At 37.1% G+C, this 10,837-nt stretch overlaps 1 protein-coding gene and 1 long non-coding RNA gene across 2 annotated transcripts; one reads left to right on the top strand and one right to left on the bottom strand.

Moving 5' to 3' along the window:
* Positions 1 to 1,226: 1,226 nt before the first annotated feature.
* On the top strand, positions 1,227 to 7,120 carry LOC114721922 (DEAD-box ATP-dependent RNA helicase 27). Its single transcript, XM_028907816.1, has 12 exons — positions 1,227 to 1,745; positions 2,183 to 2,368; positions 2,601 to 2,786; positions 3,431 to 3,514; positions 4,087 to 4,128; positions 4,352 to 4,423; positions 4,513 to 4,815; positions 5,083 to 5,121; positions 5,222 to 5,326; positions 5,832 to 5,900; positions 5,995 to 6,120; positions 6,720 to 7,120. The coding sequence occupies exons 1-12, from the start codon at positions 1,347 to 1,349 to the stop codon at positions 6,900 to 6,902; spliced, it is 1,794 nt and encodes a 597-aa protein (XP_028763649.1). The 5' UTR covers positions 1,227 to 1,346; the 3' UTR covers positions 6,903 to 7,120.
* A 1,397-nt stretch (positions 7,121 to 8,517) lies between these two features.
* LOC114721881 (uncharacterized) lies at positions 8,518 to 10,157 on the bottom strand. The gene is made up of 3 exons (XR_003738122.1): positions 9,656 to 10,157; positions 9,122 to 9,210; positions 8,518 to 9,013 (listed from the first exon to the last, which is right to left on the bottom strand). It is a non-coding gene; the product is annotated as an uncharacterized LOC114721881 (long non-coding RNA).
* Between the last annotated feature and the right edge of the window lie 680 nt (positions 10,158 to 10,837).

Consider the following 10,837-nt stretch of genomic DNA (forward strand, 5'->3'; position numbering starts at 1 on the left):
AAGCACCTCAAACTTGCATTTGGTGGCCCATGAAATTTGTCTATTTAATGGCTTGGTCCAGAACTCCATAATCCTAATTCTGATCCACCTATATATTGTTCCTCCTCTCTAATCCACTTGTATATTGAGTTTTGAGCATTCCAACATTCTGACAGAGGTAACCTTAGGCCCCCATACAGACATATTGGGATTCAGTTCTCAAACGCCAAACCAAGCCACGTGTGGCTCAACAAGAAAGCGCACACACCTCTGTGACATGTAGGGATCAAAGCGATTTCAAAAGAGTGAATGCAGCTGATGCGAAAAACGAACGAGTTGTAAATATGCATGACATAGGATTTTGGTTTTATACTGGGATAGAATATATATATTTGTTAAAACATAGGTATTTTTTTATTGGATGCAATCTTATTCGAGGTATTGTTGAGCACTAAATATGAGCACATCTCCTAGTGGGTATTCAAATCTTGGTTCATCATGTTATGAGGGATTAATCTCTTCTGCTAGACCTTACCTCCATTGGTAGGATAGAATATATTGACACACAAGAATATGTGGACTTTAACAAATTGGGCTTTGATTTCTCTATTGTCCCCAGCTTTTGCCCAAAGCCCATTAGAAATGGGCGGGTCGCAGATTGGCCTTTTCATCCAAGCTGCTCAATCCCTTTACCCAAAATAAAAAGGGCTGCTCAATCCGTGCATGCATCTTACCTTTTTTTTTTTTTTTCCATGTCTGGCACATCAATCCTCTAGGAACACCGTCACGTCACACTGTTAATCCAAGACTATTTCAATTACAAATACAATGATTCCCTTTCCAACTACCGTATGCTCTAAAAGGACCCGCTCTTGCAAATGCGCGGGTATTCAAAATGAAAACTACAACTCTTTTCGTTTAAAGAAAAACCACAACCAGTCAAGGCAAATGAATCAACTGCTATTGAACAGTAAAAATATGTTAACATAAACTTTAGATTTATATAATGCTACTACAATCGAACACGAGGATGACTCAAATTAATCTTTTCTCATCATTTATATTTTATAGTATAATAATGCTTATTCGGCCTGACTCTCGAACAGTAATGTATGACCCATTTCTGCTCAGCTGGAGCAAGTTTGCCGACAGTTCGAACTTAGCCCAGTCCACCACGTAGATGGATCGGCCCGACTCGGCTCCCATGCTTTCCCGCTCGACAGCAGAAATTAACTCACTCTAGATAACAGAAAACCTGTAAACTAGGGTTTTGCGGAACATTCGTGTCGATAGAGCTAGGGAAGAAAAGGGTCTGCTGCTGGCCAAAACCAGAAGTGCTTAATAGCAGAGCCCTAGAACCATTTCTTATGGCTCAACCAGAAGACAAGCTTCAGGCCTCCCTTGAGGAAGGGAAGAAGAGGAAGAGGAAAAGGAACAGACCACGGAAATCTGCAACTGAGGAGCAATTGGAACTTCAAGAGTCAAACCAGCATGGGGAGGAAGAAGGCGATGAAGCCAGAGACAATGATGTGGATAAGGAGTCTGCTGGGTTGCGTAAGAAAAAGAAGGATAAAAAGGTGAAGCGCGGTGAAGGAGTGACTAGAGAGGAAGCGGGCGGCGGTGAGAATGAGGAGGAGGAGGGCCAACAAAGGAAGTTAAAGAATGTTGGGTCTGGAATTATGAGCACTGTATCGTTTGATTCTCTAGGATTGTCTGAACCTACTTTTAAGGCCATTAAGGATATGGGGTTCGAGCATACGACTCAGGTTCCTTTCTTTCTTTCTTTTTTTTTTTAATACCTATTTTATTATCGTATTTCGTGGCATTCCAAGGAGAGCTTCAGCGGAGGTTTATATCTCCGCACATGCTTATTTCTGAAAGCTTCACATCATAAATATAAATAATCTATTGTTGCAAGTTCATGATTGCTCGTGTAAAGCAAGAACTCCTGAATGTAGATGAATATGACGTATTTCTTTCAACCCTCCTGCCGTTTTTAAATGAAATATGGAAGGATAATTATTTATTGGCTATGGCCTGTCTGAGGACTGATAAAAAAACTTCTTTTCTATGGGAAGATAGGGTTAAGTTTTTCATCTTCACAAATTATGTTAATTAATGAAAGAATCTTGTGGGAGCATTTACAATTTGTGTGGCAAGAATATTTTGCAGGCATTCATATTGATCCTATATGGCTTTGCAGATTCAAGCGAGAGCAATTCCGCCACTCTTGATTGGGAAAGATGTTCTTGGTGCTGCGAGGACGGGTTCTGGGAAAACTCTTGCTTTTCTAATACCAGCTGTGGAGCTGTTGTACCATGCTCAATTCACTCCGCGAAATGGAACTGGTGTTGTTGTCATATGCCCGACTCGGGAGCTTGCGATACAGGTATAATGTTGCTGAGATTTCCTTTCTGACCGTGTCTGCAGTTATAACCTTGACTAAAGTGCTAATGAAATAGTTTCTCTGCTCATATGCCCTAAAGACTCCCTCCTTTGAATTTTTTGCTAGAAGTAACTCAGTTTTTGCTAGAGTTCTATTTTTTCTGGTGCTTGATTTTGCTCTAGTGGTTAACTTTATAATTTGGTGCTCCCCATTGATTTCCCTGTCTTTGCCTAAGACGCATGCTGTAGCGAAAGAACTTCTCAAGTATCACTCCCAGACTCTTGCGTTGGTTATTGGAGGTTCAGCTAGAAAAGGAGAAGCTGAACGAATTGTCAAAGGGGTTAATCTACTGGTGGCAACCCCTGGTCGTCTTCTTGACCATCTTCAAAATACGAAGGGATTCATATACAAGAACTTGAAGGTAAGTTTTGGATAATTTATGAAGTTGTTTACCTCATCATTGTTCATACATACTACATTACTGGTACCAATGAGCATTGCTAATGTATTAATGGTCACCTCTTTAACACTGTAATGCTTCATAATGCTATGAGTTTCGTTGTTTGCCAGTAATCCAGGCGTTTTTTTAAAGCTATTTAATAATTTGTGACACTGCAATGTCCTCTCTAGGCAGTTTGTCTGTCCAACATTCAGTTGTTTGAAACCTATATCTTAATTAATTTTAGGTGCCAGTTGATTCATGCTTCATCGTGTATTTCTGTGCTTGATAAGTTGGTTGGCTGATTTGTCTGCATACTTTCCAGTCTCCAATGCTTTTCTGAAACCCTTGTTCCCATGCAACTGCTGTTGTGTTGTCACTTGCTTGGTATTGTATTATTTTGGAGGGGTCATCGAAAAAGGAAAGCCATCTTTGTCTAGAGGACGCATAACTATTTAGTGCTCAAAATTTTTATTTCATCTGGTGTTAGGTGCTTGGCCCTTTCTAAATTTGGGATTGGATGCTCTTGATTTTAGGCCGTTTCTGAAAACTCAGTGGATAGATGCTTTTGATTATAACTATATACTGGTTTTCCTCTTCCTCTTAATTTCTACATGAATTTGCAGTGCCTCATGATTGATGAAGCTGACAGGATATTGGAAGCAAACTTTGAGGAGGAAATGAAGCAGATTATTAAAATCTTACCAAAGGTAGACCTGTCTTTCTCTTTTCACCTTATTGCTCCTAAATATATTAGAATCTCGATTTGGAGAATACCATTAAAAATGAGTTCAGTTATCATAAGTATCCTTTGATCCTCTCTTATATACACAGAGAAAAGTAAAAAAGCAAAAAGAAAAAGAAAAATAAGAATGGCATCTAATGAGTACATTGATGTGAACTTCATCTTCAGCCCTTGCGTGCAGTTCAAATGCAGTATCCTAAAGCTTAATGATGTGGTTTTTGCAATCTGACTTTGTTACCTGGAGAACTGTGCTTTTTTTTTTTTCCCCCTGATAGCTGTGCACTTGAGTTTCAACGTGTTAAGATTCAAAGTATGCACTTGAGGTTTGGGCTGCTGTACCAAACCTGAGTCCAGAGGGCCTCTAGCTTGGTTGAGGTTTATTCATGGTTTCTAACTTTTTTGGTTCTCATTTTTTTATTCCTTTGAAAATATTTATATTTATTTATTAAAAATAACTAGAAGTTTTATTTTTAGTGTTTGAATTTTTATACTTTTACTGAATGCCTTGGGGCTAATTAAATCTGCTTCTCTGTACAGAATAGGCAAACAGCTTTGTTTTCAGCCACCCAAACAAAGAAGGTTTGTCCAGTTTTCACTATGCTCTTCGTCTGGAACAGTATCCCATGTTAGAGCTTTTTCTTGTAATTTTTCTTGAATGTGTAGAATTTATCTGTTCCGGAACATTAGAACCTGGAACTGAATGATGTCTGCTATACCTGAAAGTGAGAATATGGGCGAGGGCAGGCTAATTGCCTTCATATTGTCTTAGATTCATAATTAACTTTTTCATCCCAAATTACAGGTTGAGGATCTTGCCCGCTTGTCATTTCAGACAACTCCTATCTATGTTGATGTAGATGATGGGAGAACCAAGGTGATGTCTCTACTTGTTTTACTTCTATCCATATTTGTTGTTCAGCATCATTTTGTTCCTAGTCTCTGACAAAATCCTCATCAATTTAGGTCACAAATGAAGGGTTGCAGCAGGGCTATGTTCTTGTTCCCTGTGCCAAGCGTTTTGTTGTTCTCTACTCTTTCTTGAAGAGATATCACGCAAAAAAAAAGATGATGGTCTTTTTCTCTTCATGCAACTCTGTGAAATTTCATGCGGACCTTCTTAATTACATACAGATTGATTGCTACAATATACATGGAAAACAAAAGCAGCAGACACGTACTACTACCTTCTTTAACTTCTGCAAAGCAGAAAAGGGAATTTTGCTCTGTACTGATGTTGCTGCTCGTGGACTTGATATACCTGACGTGGTATGTTTATATTTCTCCGTTCTTTTTATTGTTTTATGAGAAAAATTAATAATGTGTTTAAAACTTGTCTACTTGTAAGAGTTAACATGCAATCAATCTAGCACCTGTCTGCTTGGTAGGACCAGCTGACCTCACAAGGGTTGCTAGCCTAAGGATAACAGAATTTCGGATTCTTATCTACTAGGATCCTTTGGCCGATCATTCAGTATGAGTCAAATAATGGGAATGTTCAACATTTTATAATTTTCTCCCTTTTCTGCTTTGTAGGACTGGATTGTGCAGTATGATCCTCCTGATGAGCCTAAGGTACTCCTTGTTCTTCACTGATTATCATTTCACTGTTATTTGTTTCCTGGTGTTATTATGCTTAATGGAAATTATAACATGGTTTTCATACTGCTGCCAGGAATATATCCACAGGGTTGGCCGAACAGCTCGTGGGGAAGGTGGCAAAGGAAATGCTTTGCTTTTCCTGATTCCTGAAGAGTTGCAATTTCTTCGCTATCTAAAGGTCAGTTTCCCTCTTTAACGTCATGGGATAATGAATCAGCTGACCCAGTACTCAATGTATGCATCTACTGGACCTTATAAAGTACTATCTCTGGTTCTTAATATAAGAACTCGTTTGATTTTTATTTTGGTCCTAAAATATAAGACTCTTATCCACTTTGGTTTTCATATTTATTCATTTTTTTTAAGATAGTCTTTGTAATAATGGTAATTCTAGCAAATGTACTTGGTTAGCAGGAATATTTTAGGAAAAAGAATACATAGTTATTATAAATAACTAACTTAACTAATTTTTTTAATTTACTCAAATTAGTCAACTAACTCTTATATTAAGGACTGTAGGTAGTAGGTTCCAAAGTAGGTACTTGAGGGTTGAGTGACGTGACAAGAAAATTAGACAAGTGAAAGGCAGTTGATGCATGTTTCCTAGGATCTCATTACCTCAACTTTTCTAGGAAATATAATTCAGCTTATATCATCAAAATTTGATGTGCGTTAAATTTCAGGCAGCAAAGGTTCCTGTTAAAGAATATTTATTTGATGAAAAGAAGCTGGCAAATGTACAGTCTCATCTGGTATATTCCTGCTGCTTTCTTGTTTTATTTAAACCTTATCCATTGAAGTAATCAACTGTTGATGACCATATAAAGCATGATCTGATTTATGCAGGAAAAGTTGGTGGGTAACAATTATTATTTGAACAAGGCAGCTAAAGATGCTTATCGATCATATATTCTAGCATATAATTCACACTCTATGAAGGACATATTTAATGTTCATCGCCTTGATTTACAGGTTCAGCTTTCACCTTACACTTGGCTGTCTTTTTTATTTTTTCCCCATAATTTCTAGAAAATAGATGGATTACTGCGTTTATTAAGCATGTCTTGATTGAGGCCTAGTAAGATACTTGAGAAAGTGTGGACTATCGTGCTCGTGTGAAATGATTTCTAATACTAGATGTGCGTGTGTGACTGAAATGAAAATCGAATGGCAATGAGGAGGAGGCCTTCTAGTGTTCAAAAGGTAGAGCATATCATATGACGTTAGTGGATGTCAAGATGAAAATAGAGTGTCCTTCAAGCAATGACGAGTCTTCATCCTTTAATATCTAGATAAGGATACTGAGTTGCAAATTGAGAACATGAATAGGAGATATTGGCTGATTCTCTTGCTTACCAAAGAGGAAATTTGATAGCGGTACCCTTGCTTCTTTCCATGTACAGTGGAACACGCGTGCTAGAGTCATAGGAAAAGTGACTATTGGAAAATATATTATAATTGAGGGGTTTTTTCCCCCTAGAAAAGAAAACATTCATTGTGCAAAGCTGATTGACAAGTAGATGGTGTGGTAGCACAGGGTGATAATATTGGCTGCTGTGACTTGATCGCAGGCTGTGGCGGCTTCATTCTGTTTTTCTAATCCACCAAAGGTGAGTTTAGGCATAGACAGCAATGCTTCAAAGCATAGGAAGAAAATGCGTAAGATTGAAGGAAGCCGACATGGATTCAGCGACAGCAATCCTTATGGTAACAAAATTGCTGCAGATGATGGCCGCCAGTTCGTTAGACATTAGCCGCATTCATGTCTTCATGCCTTCTACACAGTTTTGGTAGATCCTGTAATTTAGTTAGATTGAATGTTGCTTGGTCACAGAATCTCCACAACTCGGGATACATTTCCGCATCATATAAGTCGTTTGTTTATTTTCAATCCACCTTTTTCCCCGTCCCATGCTTATCATGAATTGATGTTGATTTATTAAAATTGACACTTCGGATTTCCTCGTTCGCGGACGTACATTCATTCCATCGAATTGTGGCTCTCACATATAAACTACATGGAAGCGTGGAATCCTGAGGAAGCATCAATTCCATCACGTTATGAGTGAACCCTGGAAAAAGGTCATAGCGGTGCCCATGCTCTCGTCAATACTAGATTGATCATTTAAAAACGATCCAACTGAGGCCGTGGAAACTGGAATATAAAGAAGCCTTTCTTTGTTAATAGAACGACTACTTTTTTGGTTTCTTTAGCATGAACCCCAAATGAGCATATATAAAAGGGAAAATCATAGAGCGAAGTAAAAAAAAAAAAAAAAATTTGCTGACCCTAAGTAGAGAATTTAGAGAGGGGTTTTATTTTAGTCTTGTTGTGATACTTCAATGTACTTTGTGTTTCAAATTTATATATATATATTTAAAATATTCATATTGATTATATATACGCATGATTAAAGATCATTTTAAAGAAATATCAATTTAATTACAGTTAAGTTTCTGGCAATTTTCCGTAAAATCAGTTTAAAATAAAAATAAAAATTAAGGCATTTATGTTTTAAACAAGTCTTGATCCATGATTTGCAACTGAAATTCTTAATTACACTTGTTGGAGTTTACATTGATATTTTCTGATCTAACATTTTCCCTCGAAAACATGGATATGTAAATTTGATCCAGCATCGGAAAAATGCAGCGGACAACTTTTATGTTTCTTTTGTTGCTAACCTTTGTCACTTAATTTAACAAGGACGATTGTCCCTGGAATATTTACAGAGAGGCCCTGCAAAGCTCAGCCACGCCGCGGTGGCTGTTATGATCCCATCTAGTCTCAGCCAAGAAGAAAATGAACACATTCATGAGGAGGGATGGTCAATGCTAGAAAAAATGTCTCCTTTTACATTTAGCAATCGTTGTATTGCTACAGCCTACAAGAGCTTCGGTGCATAATGCCATAATTTCAAAAGGAAAATGTATTAATATGACTCGAGCAGTTTCTCTATTTGCCATCTCAGGCCTCTCTGGCGAGGGAGCTTATCTTCTTCCCTCCACCTTCGACAGCGAGTTTGATTGCCCGAGCTCACTCCCAATTTTGAGCTCTTCGATGGTGACTTGGAAGGAGCAAGGTTTGACTCTCTGGTTGCCGTTGATCTGCTTCCTATGTTTGGTCAAGTGTGATTTGATTTAGTCCCACTTTGATACCATGTGGCTGATAACTCAAATATGTCGACATGTTTTTGGTATGTGAACAAGAAAGAATAAATTATATATACACAATGGACATGTACAAGTAACTTTACCCTATCTGGTTTATTTTCCTGAAAATATCCTGATATTTCTTTGCTTTCGCCCCTTTAAATGATGGCTGAGGGTGTTCGGAAATTTTGCGGGCTTAAAAGCTTACAAGTTTATGCGGTTGGAAACCTTAGTCGGTACTTCCGTAGTTAATTGCCAGTTACCAATATTCTATATTATTCTCAAGTAGTTTGGAAACTGATGGAAGTTCCAAAAATTCAAATGGATCCCAATCCGGTAGTCTTTGACTGTAGCCAGTACGTAGCCACGGTGTGATTATGGGCATTTTGTCCCATTCCTCAGCCTGTTGAGCTTTTCATATTCACGGGATCTACAGAAATGAATATAAAAAATGCTACTGGAACTAAAAGTCAATTCAGCAAAAGTGATATTGGAAGTAGGCAAGGTTATTTACAATGTTAGAAATTGCGGCTTCATGAAAGGATGGATCTTCGAGTCTGAACAATGACAATTTCTGGGGGCCCTCTGCTGACAGTGCAAAATTTCAAAGCTACAATATCTTTGCCCGAAGTTGGTCATAATTTAAGGGCTCGGCTTTCTCATGAGTTTGAGTCAAGAGATCACGTTTATGTCAAGGGAAATGATGTCCAGTCTCTCTCACAGAACAAATTTAGATTTAAGGAGAAAATAGACCACGCAGTCAAAACTTGTTCCTATGTCACCTGAAACATGTAAAATTACAGATCATGAAGGTTTTTACCTAGCTAATTTCATGATCCAGTTGTAAATGATGCCGCAGAGAGTAGCCAACATGCCGGACAACCTTCCAGTCACAAGGATAAGATGGCTCTGCATGAAGAGGCTGACACGGTGAATATATCTGCAGCGGGATATTCTAGTAGTTCCGAGGTTAGAAAGTCTTTATATGTGAAATGGCAATTAAGTGAAGTGGTATGAAAGTAAAGTTGAATTCATGACCACCTACTGATTATTGCTTCATGGTATTGCATTTTGTAACAAAACAAGGAAACAAATTGGTCTAAGACAGATAAACTTTTTGAGAGAAATACAACGAGTTCAAAAAAAAAGAAGAAATAATTACTAGTAAGTCCTAATAACAAGTGAGCAATTGTCATTTACTGGTTCTAAAATTTGTCATTGCAGATTGTTCTGTTATTATTAGGACTTATTGGTAATTATATTCCTTGTTTGGGATTTCATAGCAGTTCTCCCAAATTTTTTTGCCTGATCTTTAAAGAGTCCTGCATCAGGTGTGGCATCTTTTATGAAATACCTGCTGATTATAACATTTCCTGGAGAAAGGCTTGACAGAAGATAAAGCACTTTCTGTGGCACACGACTTTGGGTGGACAACTCAGCAGTCTTGAGAATTATGGCGTCTTTATGACAGAGCAAAGAATCATGCAAAATGCACTTTAGGTAAGCACCATATTTGATAGCTCCTTGATGCTCGAACGACCTGTGGCTTTGGATCAAAAATGGATTGCTGTCTTCATGCTTCTTTTCTATTATAGTCACCTACTCTTTTACTAATTTAGTTCTGTATAGTTCCTTATTCATGTATTTCTGCATGCCATGCAATTTCTTGATATAAAATACTGATAGAGTTTTGTCAATTCATCTGCCTTTAGGCATGACTAAGAGTGTGTTTGGCATCACGATCATACCCCCCAAACCGACTTCTCCATCGGAAAATGATGAAAAAAGCAACTTTTTGCTTAAAACACATGTTTGGAGTGGCAATAGAGGTAAATAGGCTTATGTCTAAAAAGAACTTTTTTACAAAAGCTCCAATTCATTGCTTCTGACTTCTCCACAACAAGTTTGAATAGGTGCGGCCCATGAGTGAGGGAGGAGAGTGAATGCTTTATGCATGATGTGTGTGTTTTTTTTTTTTAACCTAGACACTTGAGGTGGTTCTTAATACTACCTTCGATCCTTAATATAAAACCTTATTTGATTTTTATTTTGATTCCAAATATAAGATCCCAATCCACTTTGTTTCTTATAATTTATGCATTTTTTCCAAAGTAGTCCTCCTAACAATAGTAATTCTAGCCAATATATTTGATTAGCAAGGATATTTTAGGAAAGATAACACTTATTTATTACAAATAACTAACTTAATTTCTTTCCTTAATCTCCTCAAATTAGTCAATTAGCTCTTATAATTAGGATCGGAGTGGTATTAAAGAAATTATTTTTTGAATAATAAAACCATTTTAAAAAAAATAGATGTATTATATTTTTATTATTTTCTATCATATTTATAAAATCTATGAAAAATTGAGAAAAATGTTGTATTAAAAGTTTAATTAGTAAGAAGTAATTGATAAATTTTTATATACTAAGTGTAAATATTATAGATATAGAATGCTTGTATTATGATTTAGGGACAATGACAAAAAAAAAACTGAAATTTTGTAAATGTCAAATAAGGAATGTCCTTTTCAAT

This window comes from Neltuma alba, unplaced genomic scaffold (genome assembly GCF_004799145.2).
Source record: "Neltuma alba isolate B1F8T4 unplaced genomic scaffold, ASM479914v2 tig00012074_pilon, whole genome shotgun sequence".
Classification (NCBI taxonomy): domain Eukaryota; kingdom Viridiplantae; phylum Streptophyta; class Magnoliopsida; order Fabales; family Fabaceae; genus Neltuma; species Neltuma alba.

Coding starts and splice junctions, on each gene's coding strand:
- LOC114721922 (XM_028907816.1), top strand. CDS start 1,347: ATGGCTCAACCAGAAGACAAGCTTCAGGCCTCCCTTGAGGAAGGGAAG. Junction 3,515..4,086: donor TTATTAAAATCTTACCAAAG/GTAGACCTGTCT, acceptor TTCTCTGTACAG/AATAGGCAAACAGCTTTGTT. Junction 6,121..6,719: donor TTCATCGCCTTGATTTACAG/GTTCAGCTTTCA, acceptor ACTTGATCGCAG/GCTGTGGCGGCTTCATTCTG.